The 14,631-nt window shown below is 40.3% G+C and overlaps 3 protein-coding genes across 3 annotated transcripts; all 3 read right to left on the reverse strand.

Moving 5' to 3' along the window:
* Window position 1: 1 nt before the first annotated feature.
* Window positions 2–5,764, reverse strand: htr6 (5-hydroxytryptamine (serotonin) receptor 6; the record flags this gene model as incomplete). Its single annotated transcript, XM_083975462.1, has 3 exons — window positions 2–358; window positions 2,691–2,825; window positions 4,826–5,764. 3 exons carry the CDS (start codon window positions 5,762–5,764, stop codon window positions 2–4), a joined length of 1,431 nt encoding a protein of 476 aa, XP_083831588.1.
* A 2,079-nt stretch (window positions 5,765–7,843) lies between these two features.
* micos10 (mitochondrial contact site and cristae organizing system subunit 10) lies at window positions 7,844–10,186 on the reverse strand. Its single transcript, XM_083975175.1, has 4 exons — window positions 10,085–10,186; window positions 8,704–8,751; window positions 8,164–8,270; window positions 7,844–8,057 (listed from the first exon to the last, which is right to left on the reverse strand). Exons 1-4 carry the CDS (start codon window positions 10,155–10,157, stop codon window positions 8,049–8,051), a joined length of 237 nt encoding a protein of 78 aa, XP_083831301.1. The 5' UTR covers window positions 10,158–10,186; the 3' UTR covers window positions 7,844–8,048.
* An 823-nt stretch (window positions 10,187–11,009) lies between these two features.
* Window positions 11,010–14,075, reverse strand: sike1 (suppressor of IKBKE 1). The gene is made up of 5 exons (XM_083974592.1): window positions 13,628–14,075; window positions 13,364–13,469; window positions 12,952–13,094; window positions 12,737–12,850; window positions 11,010–12,076 (listed from the first exon to the last, which is right to left on the reverse strand). Exons 1-5 carry the CDS (start codon window positions 13,784–13,786, stop codon window positions 11,948–11,950), a joined length of 651 nt encoding a protein of 216 aa, XP_083830718.1. The 5' UTR covers window positions 13,787–14,075; the 3' UTR covers window positions 11,010–11,947.
* Between the last annotated feature and the right edge of the window lie 556 nt (window positions 14,076–14,631).

Consider the following 14,631-nt stretch of genomic DNA (forward strand, 5'->3'; position numbering starts at 1 on the left):
TTTAATCCAGGGTGTCGACCTGATTGGGCAGAAGCAGAGGCAGTTGGATCCCAGCGTGCTCGGCGTCTAGCAGGTTGACAGCATCAGTGGCAGTGGCAGGCGGGTGGGTGGGGTCGGAGGCCAGAGGAGAGGGGGTGTTGCTGGCAATGTTGGGCTCCCCTGAGTTGCGTAGAGAGAGGGACAGCGCTGGCGAGGGTCTCCTGGGCGACTGAGAGGAACAGCAGGGCAAGAGCTTCCCCAAAGCGCGTTTGAAGTCTCTCATGAAGAGCGGGTAGATGATGGGGTTCATGGTGCTGTTGCAGTAGCCCAGCCAGGTGATGGCATCAAAAAGGGCAAGGGGGACACATTCACATACTGCCTGGATGAAGACAGTGAGGACAATTGCAACCATCAGTGCATATACAGTATACATGTAAAAATAATTTATGACAGAAATACAAATATGAACACAGAAAATAATACCATAAAATAAAAACATAGGCTATATAGATTTTCAAGGTACAGTAACGTGTAGAAATTTGACCATGAAAGAGTTATGGAGCAAGAGAGTCCCAGTGTTATTTGTTCTGTCCATGTGTACTAGGGTCAGTGACAAATAAGGGTTGGCCAGATGAGCAATTCAGAAATATCTTTAAAAAAATGTTTTAAAAGCATGCATCAGATTTGTTAAAATATACATTTTGTATTCATGTTGGTTTTATATCATTTGAAATGATTTGAACCTTTTTTTTTTTCAAACAGAAGTAAGACTGAATGCCCCTGAAAATGTCAAATGGTGTAACCACAAAAGAATGATAAATATTAAATATTTTATTTAAGTGTATAAAAAATATACTTTCTTCTGAAAACATTAAATTGAAATAGATGTGTTTCTGTACATTTTAATGCATTTTAGCAGTACTGAGTGGGACATAGCCAAAAACACAGCTTTTTTAATCTAAATAATGTGACAAATTATGTAAAACTTGCAGTGTTGCATTGCAAAAGTGAATTTATTCCACATTTGAGTGTAGATTTATTTTCCTGTACAGTCAGATTTTTATGAAAGAATACCGCTTGGCACTGGGTTGCATCATGTCACTGACCCACAAGCATGTGGAAACATGGACATTGCATTGAGCATTACACATATGCCTGCAAGATACTGGTGTGATGTCAAGGACACAAATAGAAACACTGAAAAACACAACTGGTAAAATTAAAACTCCACATAGCATATTTAATTTATATTAGGCTACAATGAAATCCATCAATCCATTATTCATTTATTTATCATTTTATATCAGTAGATATAGTGCAAAATGATTAATTTATTTTTATTGACAAAAGTCAGTGTACTGGAAAGAGACAATGAAGGAATAGAATAAATAAATAATATAATGTTTTGCTTTTCTATTCATACATTTTCACACTTGGCAACATTTATATTTATTTATTTGTAACCTCTGCACATGCAATTATTTTAAATTCATTGCACATACATTATTTATTCATTTACTTTTTAATATACCTCCTTTGTCCCTTTTTTTTTTAGCTGGGACATTATGAAACAAACAGAAGGTGATTCACAGCCTCTATGTAAATAAACAGATAATTAAATCGGAGAACATTACTATAGTATAATATTTATTTTTTACTATTTACTATTCAAGCATTTACACGTGTAGCTATGTGTCATTTATGGTAAATTTTGAACATTTATGAATCAGCCAAATCCCTACCCCACAGCTGAATTTTTTTTTACCAAAAAGGGAAGACACATTTTCTTGTCTTAAATCATTTGGACTGTCCATCACTTCTTTTTTTGGAGAACATGTTGTTTTCTCTGTTGGCCAATACATTTAAACGCACTGATGCTGGACATCACCACCAGGTTTAGAGAGGGACAGTGAAGGAGGAGACAGCTGTTAAAGGAGAGCGTCCAATACTACCAAGATGAGACAGGGAGGCGGTGGGAATGGGACAGAAAGGAGGGGTGAGTTTCACACACCACATTGAGTGTGAAAAGGAAGGAGAGAGCAGGCACAGTCAAGTCTCTGTGCTCTATGTTAAGCAGTGGAGAAGCGAGAGGGCACAGATGGGAAATCAAAATGACTGGATCATTGAAAGCTTGAAAAACAGGACAAGTGTCATTACCAATTTAGATGCACCAACCCTAAGTGTTCTGTAAACCCCCCCAACTTATTTATTGCTTTCTGGGTAACAAGTGTGTGTGCGCAATCTCATCAAATCTAGATCAACAACAAAAGAACCCAAATGATAAATGGTACTTTGGTGTGTTGTTTTCTGGGCTTTGGAATGAGTCAGCCACATGAAGCAGAAATGCCAGACTACTTTGTTGTTGGGTAGCTTGGCACGGCTGTGACGCCGAGGCTGGCCAATAAAAAATAGATCTGTATCCAAGTGGTTTTGCTCTCTTTTGCATGTTTTTTCACACTGTTTTTCTGCTCATCACATGTAGAAATTTGTGAGAAAATCAGACTTGTCAAATGAGGCCTAAATGGTGAAGGAAGATCTTATGTGAGTTCAGACAAAGGCAAACTGAATGGAGTGAATTCACCTGTTCCTGCTCATCCGGCCATGTAGGACTATTCCACATCCAAGATGTGGTCGATGTGTCAAATGTCATGTAGCTGTATTTATCCCATTGTGTCATATCTGTGAGGGAGTCAGTGCATGCCTTCACTAACCTGAGCCATGTTGGTGATGAAAAAGGGTAGCCAAGCGCTGAAGAAGAGTCCCAGGAGAACCCCCAGTGTCAGACTGGCCTTCAGTGCCCTCCGACCCTGCCTGTGAGCCAGACGGCGCTCACTGTTCACTGAAGGCTGTGGACATTAGAAAATAGTGCAGTAAAACACCTCTTTATGTCCACCTATGACATGCAAATTGCTTTATTTTGAAAAATGTTGACTTCCTCTTTGCATTTGATAGGTGGTTGACATAAAACTGCAAAGTTGTTATTCAAGATTTAGTTGAAATTTTTTTTTTTCTAATTTACAAAATAGCCATATTTGCACATTGTAGCTGGTTACTAGCTTAATTTATCACAGAGTGACAGCACACGAACGCAGCTAGCCAGTTTGTTCAAATGAAAATGTCCAATTAGCTCTTTCAAAGCTGATTACTGTGTTACAGGCTACAGAAAAATAAACATAAACCGTTACTAATTCTTCTGATGACTGAAATTTTGGGAGAAGATAGACAAGAGATATCTAGAACATTTCCATATGCAACTGTAACAGTTTTGGTCTGAGACTTATTCTGTCATGAGGAGGTTAAATAAGCTGACACAAAATATATGTGACAGTGAATAAAGTGAATATGGAAAGTTTTTCAATGGTAAGACTGAACGTTGAATGTAGTTTACTATATTCAAATTAGATTTTTTAAGCTAGGTCTCTGAGACTCAATTTAACAGATTTTTGTGTGTAAGTGTGTACTTGTACAGCTATACATGTGAGGACCAGTTTGAGTTTTAAACCATCATAGTGAGGACCGTTTGGTCAAGTGAGGACATTTTGGCCTCACTTTCTCAGACCCCTTCCAAGGGCTGTTTGAGGGTTAAGACTTTATAATAACTAGGTTATTATAATTAGGTTTAAGTTAGGTTAAGAGTAATGGTTAAGGTTAGGCATTTGTTTTGGATGGTTAAGGTTAGGGTAAGGGGCTAGGGAATACATTATGTCAATGAGTGTCCTCACAAAGATAGCCATACAAACGTGTGTGTGTGTGTGCGTGTGTGTGTAGCTTTACTGCATAGAAATGTGACAGACTATCAGACTATGTGGCTGTGATACTTGCGGCATTTCACATCTGACACTGTCTGTAGGCCTACTTTTCTCACCACGTTTCTAGGCAGGTTTTACACCTCCTCCCTGAGTCTTTTCTTATGTTTGAGGGTTAAGACGACTGAAGAGCAAAACATGTTTCATGCAGAAGACTTTAATCTTTTGTCAGAGAATAATAATGAATAAAGTTTCAAGAGGGTTTATCTCCCTGATCTTGCACACCAAATGTTATATTCTTGCATAGGTTCATGCTAAGTGACATCTACTACATTTATTAATCAACTTTATTTGTATAGCAAAATTTATGCAAAATTAACTCTTATATATTTTCCTTTTTTTTTTCGTACATTTTTATTGTCATTATTGTTTCTTGTTTATATTACACTTCTTGACTCATGTATTTCCCCATGTGTGAAAACCTACTTGGTAATAAATGTGATTTTGATTATTTCTTCATTAAAAGGAAGGCTCAACAACTTCTACAACCACTACAACTTCTTTGTAATGCCCACCTACCCAAACATAATGCAGTAATGCATACAAAATCTCAGTTTATGTATGGGCAATACTTCCAGTCATACTTCCAAACAAGGTAATCAGGACCTTAAACTCAGAATTAAGGTCATTTAATCAATAAAATGTGAATTTGAGCTTTCAAACATATTTTTTGAAAGAAAAAGAAAAAAAAAAATGCAATCCTTCTGTGACCTGTGATCAGAGAGAGGATTTCAACGGTATAATTGCCATTTTATGGGGACTGAACATTGGAAATTGAACAATATTATGTAAAACCTTAAAAATGTTGAGAAAAGGGCAAGCTGGAAAAATCCTGCATTAGATGGACAACTGTTATCTGGTTCTGGTCTTGGTGCTACATTTTTCTACACACAGAATCTACCTTTTTACACTTTGTTCTCATTAAAATCTGCTGCACTTAAAGGTCACTCTACTATTTTAAAATAATAGCATTCTGTCAGACATTCTAGTTTAGAAATTGCCGTGCTCTTAGTCCCCGCTCATCCTTGACTATTTCTTACCGGTACATTTTGTGACACAGGAGGTTCCTGGTACCTACAGTCCTCTCTGTCCTGCTGCTGAGCTTGGACTGCAGCAATCCCAGGTGAAGGGGGTCGGGAGGGCTCCCCGAGAGAGGGATGTGGGTGTGGTGGGTGGCTCATTGCTGCTACCCTCTTTGCCTGCCTCCGTGCCGCCAGAAGGATCCGGCAGTAGGTGAAGCAAATAGCGCTGGAGGGCAAAAAGAAGGTGAGTACAGATGCCACGAAGGCGAAGGGCAGGGTGACTCGCAGGCGACACTGGAAGGACAGGCCTCCTGATGGGGACACTTGAAAGTAGGAGGCTGGGTAGAGCGTGTCAGAGTAGGAGCTGATGTTGCTGCTGCTGCTGACCTCGGGAGTGGATGAGTGTCCGCTCCCGAGGCCTAAACTGTGCCATTTCATCTCAATGGGCAGAAAAGACGCCAAGGCTGCCAACCCCCAAGCAGCTCCCACGAGGAGTAACGCCCGAGGTGGCGTCATCCTCTGTTTGTACCGCAATGGTGAGATGATGAAGAGGTAACGGTCCAGGCTGATCACACACAGGTTGAGGATGGACGCGCTGCAGCACATGACATCGAAGCACAGCCAAATTGGGCAAAAGGCAGGCCACAACACCCAGGCCCCACACAGCACGTTAAGCATGGCTGGGGGCATGACCACCAGGGCCACCATCAGGTCAGACAGGAACAAAGACACCAGGAAGCAGTTTGAGGTGCAACGCAAAGAGCGGTGGGCGAACACCAAGGCGATGAGCAATAGGTTGCCGCAGACTGTCATGAGGATGATGACAGTCAACATGAAGGCCAACAACCACGGACCGCTGCCAGTGATATTCCAAGCACTGGTGTTGGTGGTGGTGGTGGTGGTGGGAAAGCTGCTGTTGTAGCTTCCAACAGAGCCAGACAAGTGAGAGTCAGTCATGGTGCCGGTTTCAAACGATCAATCAAACCAGCTCTTCAGATTCCCCTTCAGACTCCACTATATGTTACATTACCCTCTCACTCCAGGAGCATTGTAGAACAAAATCAAGCCAAAGAGGTGTTGTGATGAGAAGCCATCCAATTGTCTCCCAGATAAGGTCAATTGGACCATTCTCCGTGAATGAATATCTCCATCTTCCTTTGGGCAGGAATACACCCGGGTGCCCGAGGCTTACTTCCACTGGCACCAGAGTAGTGATCAGAATCAGCAGCAGAGTTTCACTCATCTCTCCATGCCCCTGCCTCATCCACAGCTACGAGCCTGAATGAGCCATTCGACGGCTCACAGAGGGTTTTCGAAGCAGCGTGTCACAGTGATGACAGTCGCTGGAGGAGGGCACACACGGAGATGAGCCTTGACGAGTCATATGAGAGCAGTGCCGGTGAGAGTATCTATTGAGGATGAGCAATACAAGAACTACAAAAATCTCAGAATTATTCCTCACCTCCCAGAAGTGGCATTGTACAGCTTCGGCAAGTCCTCTGCTGTGCTGGTGCCCTGCTGTTCTTTCCACAAGTCCTTCTATTCAGGGAAACGACATGGGGAAGCAAAGAGAGCAACACAAAACTGTGCAGCAGTCATTTGTAAGCAAGGCTCCGCTCACAAGTGCTCTACAGGTACCATGGTCCTTGTGGTGCTGCTTTTATATCGCTCGCTCCTGCTAATCCCTGTGTCGGCCACTCCAGCGTATCTCCCAGCCTGAGCACACACCTACTGAGAAGGAGCGTGTCAGAGCATTGAGCTGTTAATGCATAACCATGCACAATCACAGCCAAGAAATGCTCACTCTGCATCATAGGAACTGGTGTGGGTGGTCTTACTCGTGATATTTTTAACCACTGAGATACAACTATGACAGTATTTTTATTATGCATGATAAAAATTTGATGTGACTGATCTAGCAGTCTATTCAGTCCATTAAAAAAGATTCACCTTCTCAGGTTACTTAAAGTTTTAATGATCTGTGATGCTGAATCACACTGGTAATTAAGCTTTTCTACTTTGATACAGTAACCTTTGGAATAGGTTTTTTTCCCCCTCTTTTCCTATTCTTACTTCATGATGTAGTTATTAATGACCGATGGTCCCTCAAGATACAGGTGCGTTTTTTCTCAGACCATCGGCCACATCTTGACTACACACAAATTATCTCCAGCTGCATTATCTCCACCAGTGGTGATAATTTAGGTGCATCAGAGTGAAAGGTCTGAGATTTTCTTTCATGTTTTTACATGAGAGTTTTTTCTATTGTGTCAAAAAGCCTCATTGACTTACTGTAACGCAGTTATCAAATAACTAAAGATGAGAAATTAATTAAAAGCCACAGATACAGAGCATCTGGCAGTTTGTCAATAACAGACAAAGGTTAAAGTAAAGTACAATCCACATTCCCTGTTCCACCAACAATCAGAAAACAATAGAGCTACTTCATTCTCAAGCTTAACAGCCAGATGACGTGATAACAATGATTATTCATTCCCCGACAGCAGTACTTGAATATTAAACATAAGACAACATCATTCATAGGGGGTAAAGTCCAGTGCACTCCAGCTCCATTTCAACAGCATTGTCAAATACTGAACATAAAACACAACGCTCTCAATTTTCATGCGCCCTCGTGACTAATCTCCACCGTCGCTGCTCCCCAGTCATCTGCCACATCAGATCTGCTGCTGCCAACCCTCTGTTGACCCCCCTTTACCAACCTCCCCCACCTCTCACCCACACCAAGCCCACCACCTTATGGGACAGCGTTTGCACTGCTGCCTCCACCTTCCTGCCCGACACATTTCAGAGAATCACACCCACTCACATTGACAAATAAATGATAAATAGGCCTTTTCAAAGCTGCATTGACACTTTGACACCTATTACTTTTTTTCGAGTACCACCAATACTGCTGCCTGGAGCGCACATGTTATGATCGCGCTGTTGTCAATTCATCACATCATTCTTGTGTTTTTGTCCCGTTTTGTACCGCATGTGAGGAAGAATTAATCACCATGTCACTGTTTTTGTTGATATGATTATTTTATTAAATAAACGCAGACTGTACTGTCCTGATTAGGCACATACAAATCATACAGAGTCATACTAGGGATGGATAGATCAACAGGGAGACCATAATCTAACTGTAGAACAGTGCAAATAGTGACTCTTCCACAGACAAAGCAAAACAAAACAAAACAAATTTTAAAAAAGACAATCCCTTGTTGACTTGCAGCTATTGCTCCTGTTGAAGAAAACAGAAATTAGTTAAATACATAAACAAAAGCACAGGTGTGTTTTTCCGAGTAAGAAATATCATTTAATTGGTTTATTTTATTGCATTGACTAACCTTTTCGCCTCTGTGCAGCAGATAATGTGACCTTAGGTCATTCTGACAGTTGGCGTATGCCATGCCGAGTCCTGCTCCTGAGCCGAATGAAATTGGCCATGTATGCCCTACAAAAGAAACAGGAACTTAAGTGTTTCCTTGCGCACAGAAAAATACACAAAGACGCACTTCACAGTGTGATTTACAACATACCAGACACAATGTGTGAAATCCTTTTAACACTTCTGTTTGTGTTTTACATATTTCTCTACATGTAGCTGCAACATTTATTTCTCTGCTGTAGAGGATGGGTGTTATTGGTACTTTTCTCACAAACAAAAGCACTATAACCGCCCAATTACAAATAAGTGTTGAATTGTGTTTCCACTTTGTCAATAAAGACAACATTCCAGTGGCTGTTAAATGAAAAAGCCTTTCAAATGCTGGCAGTAGAAAATAACTACTTGTATCCTACAGAGCTCCGCTCCTCCCGTCAAGGACCTCAGAGCCAAATGAAACATTCAAGATGCAGCACATTGACAATCCACTGAAACTACTTACGTTTAAAGAACAGAACAGAAAACACGATTCCTAGCCCCAGTCCAGTGCCTGGAAAAACAGAGAAAATATGACAGATGATTAATTACCACTACTCAAATTTCATTCATAAAGCAGGTTGGTGGGAAGCACTGTATTTTCCTCATATTTTTTCCTGATAATTAGGCCTAATTATAATTTAACGTTACTTCCTCTTATTGTTTCAAAAAACACCAGTCGTCTGGATTCAGTCATAAGCTTTAGCTGCACATTACTGGTTGACTGTTAAATTTAGAATTGATTTTAAGATTATAATTTTTTTTTATTACTAAGTACTGAAAACGTTGCCAAGTTTCTTATCCCATATAGGCTATGCATCTGAAGGTCCTCTGACAATTCTTCTGGTTGTATCTGGGTCCAGACTGGTAAAACAGGGGAGACTAACCCTAACGCTTTGTCATTACCTGTGCCCACCTGTGGACCTCAGGCTAGCTCAATAACCAACCTAAAATTTGTATTAAAACTACTTATTATCAGAAGGCAACCAGTTGGTGCACCAATTTCACATTTGGTGTTGTTGTCTGTTGGGCTTTTAGTGGTGTAATTTACTGCTTTCAAATACCATCAATTTTGCTATTTCTTATATGCTATACATAACAATAATCATTGTTATTATTGTTATTATTATTATTATTATTATTATTATTATTATTATTATTATTATTGTCATTATTATTATTATTATTATTATTATTATTATTATTATTATTATTATTATTATTATTAAGTCCGCCTCTGATGTAGTATGTATGACCTTTTTGTTATTGACTGTGTGCAGAATACAGGGTTGTAATTCCAGTTTTTCAACAAGATGTCTTATTTCAATAGGTAAATTGAACATTAACCAGGTCACTGCTGCCATCTAGATCAAGATCTGTTCTTCTCAGAAAACTGTTGAGCTCTTGAGTCGAAACAATGTCAACTTTGCATGGTATGCTGGCATTGTGTGTAATATGCTGGATTCAGTTGTGGGCACTACAGTGTCCTAAAACGTATTGATGAATTAATGTGAAGGTTAGGTGTAGGTGTAGGACTAGCGTTTTCTTAAATATGCCTATGATAAAATACAGGAGACTGAAATACTAATGATGAATATAATGTTAAAGCAACAGAACCGACGGCTGTGTTGTTTAACGAAACACTAACCCTAATTTAACCTGTGGCAATTAATTAAGTCGTGGATATCATGCTGGTACAGTTGTCCTTTACAAGCCCTTTATGGCTAGCTAGTTAGCCTCCCAGTCAATGACAGCTCTGCACTCCAGTAAGAAAAACCGCGGCTCCGTTTGTCCCAATTCTGGGACGATACAATGTCGAAACATGTGGAAGATTCAGGGGTAATTACCGAGTTTGATGGCACTGTCTGCTAGGCATCGGTCCCACTTTTTCCCAAGCTCCTTCTCAGACATACTGAACATTAGCTTGTGTCAGGCGAGAGGTGTCAAATGCAGCTCTGATGCTGCTTTCACGTGCTGTCGGATATGTAAATCTTTTTCAATTTCAATTTTCAGTTATTTCAATCGGACGAACGGCTAATCGATGATTATTTGTTACAGTTTCAAGTTTTATAATCCCAGTTTAAAACATGTTATTTATTTTCCAGATATTTAAACACTTGGCGTGTCTTTTGCCTTTTCTTATAACATTGAACGCAGCACTAAACCACCGTCGCAAACCTCGCGATGCGTCATAATGCGGGTTAATGTCGCCATCGCGCGGTAAATGGGTGAAGGGTGAAGGAACCACAGTCGAGTTCACACTCAACGAGCACACTACATTTGACCTGACCACCACAGTAATACCAGAGAATTAGACTGGCTCTGGTAATACACAGTCGGACCTCCATTAGCTTTCAAAAACTGAGAAAAACTACTTAAATCAATGTCCTTCCACAGAGGTCCTTACACAGAGAGTATTGTCATTCTCAAAAATATTCTCCACACTAATGCACCACCTCTACTCTTGGACCTCTGGATTGTGTCCTTAATAAAGTCTTATATTGCAGTTGTTTGACACAAGGCAGGCTGAGCGCATTGGATTTATGTTGTCTGTCTTTTCCATCATCTACGGTTGAAATCAGACATGTTTTGCCCTTTTAACCCTGTCCAATGTGAGAATAAACTGAAGCTACTGACCTATGGTTGCCTGTATGCATTTCTTTGCAGCCACAACATGACTAGGCACATACAGATATTTCTAAAGTGTTCTGATGATATTTAAGTTTGTCACAAATCACGATAGATAAAATTCAGAGATGATGACATTTTTTTTATTGCAAATTTATTTTAAAGTTTCTGAATGAAATTTTGTTTGACACAAATCAGTATACTGCCATGAAGTCATTACAGCATGATCACCTTATTAACACCAATTTCCTGAGATGACAATATACATTTTCAGGTAACACAGTGTGCAAACATTTGATATCCATTACACAAAAAGTTGGCATATTTTGAAATTGTTACCATTAAATTACAACAGCTGGAACATTTGTTTACATCCAAACCCGACAACTAGAAAACTGGTGTTTACCACACTGAATCAAGGTACTAAACATGGAAGTCATGTTATATGAACTCTACAAACAGACTGACAAACGTATCAAATTCATAAAATGATTGACAACCACATATAAATGATCCACTGTCACTCCTCAGCAGGCATACTGTGTGAAACAGCCAAAAGTCATCATGTTGGCAGAGCGATTACCAAGCACAGCTTATTAAAATGGCGCAAACTACAAATTGGCTTCTTAATATGATTTTGAATGAACTCAGAGAGGGGTGTGTGCGTGTAAGCGTTTTACACATTGTGATTGTGGGTGAACAGCAAAGGGGCAACAAAGAGGTAGAAACTGTGTCCTTGACGAGTAAATGTATCTTTGGCCAAAACAAAATTAATCCCCTTTGCTTTTACTGCCTTTACCCCAGTACGTGTGTGTGAGTGTGTGTGAGAACATATGTATACTGTACTGTACATACGAAATCTTACAATAGCTACCATCCAAATACACCCACAGGGAAATGCTACTGAGTGTCAAAATGTTGTGTTTAAGTGGCTTTTACTACAAAAGAGTTGCTGCGATCTGACTGCATTCCAACTTGTGTGATAAAAGAAAAAAAAAGTGGTGAACACAGGTGAAGAGATCATCAACCCTGTCTCCTGGTCCTGAAGGACTTGACTCCCCGTTCATAGTTCACACTGAGGGTCACTCATCGGACTCTGATTGAGGGGACTGTTCTTGTGCTACTGTTGCTGGCTGGTTGCAGTCTTCACTCGCCATTTTCACAGAGTTCTTGCTGATGGCCAGGAGGTCCCTCAGCTCTTTGTTCTCAATCTGAACATGACAAGATAATCATGCATTTAAGAAAAAAACATTGCTCATGTTTAATATTAAAAGTTAACGGGTCAGACCAGAGGTGACTGGTGTCTGTGCAGAAAGTTTTGGTTTTATAAGTCCACCCTTCTCATTCCATGTCCAATTAAATTACATTCATGGCATTTAAAGCACTGAAGAATTACTAAAATCAAAAATAACTAAGAGCTCTAGGCGGGTATAACAGGATCTAACCAATTCAACTTGGAAATTTAATAAAATTGTGCCTTAATATGTGATTATTCTATCCAGTGAATGGAACAAAAGAGAAAGAGATGTGTGTTTGGATGCCAGTACATGTCTTGGGGATGAACAAATCCTGGGCAACTAAAACTAGAACTGTTCAGTGGAGAAAAATAAACTTATTTTTGATGATCTGTGGGTAAAACAGCTCTTGAATAAATTGGTCAGAAAGTTGGCCAGTTGGCTCTGAATGTAAAAACATACAATATAGAACATAAACAGATGCTTTTTTCATATGTATATAGAAAAAAAAAGTGCTGTTAAATATATTTTTTTCTGAGTTGATACAAAATAGCCAATTACAGTATTACATTTATGCAGTAACACAGGTTCTCTCAGATAAACTTTTCCAGCTCTTCTTGGTTCAGCTGTTCTCACCTCTAGCTGAGCGAGCCTCTCTCGAATGGAGCAGTAGTGCTGATCATCCACCTGCACTGCTCTTCTCATCACCTGGCCCATCTCGCATATTCGCTCCACCTGGCTTTGCACCTCCTGAAAGATGCAGGGCAGCAGGACATTTCCCAAAATCAATGAAATTCCTGTGTAAACCCACCCTATGAATGACTGAGTAGATGCTGAAAAAGCATGTGTACCTTTGCGTGGTCCTCATGGAGGCTGAGCACCGGTTTGGTGTCCAGCTCCTTCTTTGCCATCATTAGCTGAAGCATCTGCTTGCGGTATCGACCCATGATCAGCTCCAAAGCGTACTGGTGTTCCTCAAGAGACAACCACAGCTCTGCAGTGACAGTCATAAAGAGGGTTACCAAAAACACAACACGCTCACAAACACTATACGAATACGAATTACTTCATTAATCCCCAGAGGGAAATTCATTTGTCTGTCAGCTTATCTACCATTTGCAGAACAATTAAAAAGCCTGATGTCTGTAGGTACAAAGATCTTCTATATTGCTCCATACTGCAGCAAAGAGAGAGGAGCCGTCCACCACCGTCGTTTTCTTGGTCCATCAAGGTGTTATAGATAGAGTGGGATTAATTTTTTACCTTTGTTCTCCTGCTGTAGTTCCTTGATTTGAGTATTTTCCTGAGTCAGAAGGACATGCGGCTTGTATTTGGTCAGCTCCTGAATCTCTGAAGTATCTTCTATGTGCTGCAAGGAGAAAGAGCAGTAAAGGGACACAGAGTTGAATTTTATCAGAAGTGAGACATCAGCTCAGTCCTGTACGTATGCAGTTGAACGTGTACGTGTGCGGTATAAAACGCACACGTACCTGACTGAAACCTGTTTGTAAAGACACTCGTCCTTACCTTGTCTGGAAGGGCATTTCCCACCTCTCTCATGCCCTGCACTCTTTGGCTGAGGGCCCCGGACTGCTCTATCAGCCCCTCGGCGGCCGTGTCGTGCTCCTTCAGCCTCTCGAGAAGGGTCCGAGCATCGCCCAACACTTTCTCCAAAGTGCAGGCCATTTACTGGAGGCTGCCAACTCCCAGACGTCACGTAAACAAGCTGCTTCTCACTGTCTGCGAGGTGAAAACACTTCGCACTGTGTTAGCTTACGTTGACTGCCTAGCCGTAGATAGCCGAGGCAGCTCCAATGTCTTCACAGCAACATGCACATACTGTTGCGAAGCTTTGGAAATATCTGTCTATAGAAAAAAAATAAAACGGTACACGCTATTTACAGAACAATCACTCTAATTTGTTGTCAACTCTGTCGTTTTCATGAAGCTGAACGACAACGTCACTTCCTCATCTTCTTCTTCTCTGGTGTAAATCATGTATCGCAAATCAAACTCACAAGGAGGCCGCCGCCTGTCGGAGAGTTTGATAATAATACGACTCAATGTGATAGATAGGCTGCCAAAAACAAAACAAAACAGCTGTACAAGAAGCGACGAAAGTGTATGTGAGGTTTTATGAGGGGCAGGCGAAAGGAAATTAAGAAATATATTTTTCTTTAAATGTTCTCATTGAGACCAAATAACTTCACTATCGGTCCCAGGAGAAGGTTCAACATTTCCAGTTTATGTAGACCGTATTGTCATGAAACTTTCCAATGTTGTCAAAGAAACACAACACATATTCGTTAAATTACAGACAGCAGTGAAATTACTAATTTGGGCTTATTTTTTTAAATGTTAGCCTATACATAAAAATAATCAACAAAAATTGTAATTTTATAGCCTAACATTAATTTGTTGGTCGGAAGTTTTCTTTAGTTCATGTCCATGGAAATGGCAGACTTTGAGCTACCATTTACCTGCACAATTAGTAAAAGTTTAATTTTCACATCAAATTGAAGATTGCACAG

Source organism: Trachurus trachurus, assembly GCF_905171665.1.
Source record: "Trachurus trachurus genome assembly, chromosome: 7".
NCBI lineage: Eukaryota > Metazoa > Chordata > Actinopteri > Carangiformes > Carangidae > Trachurus > Trachurus trachurus.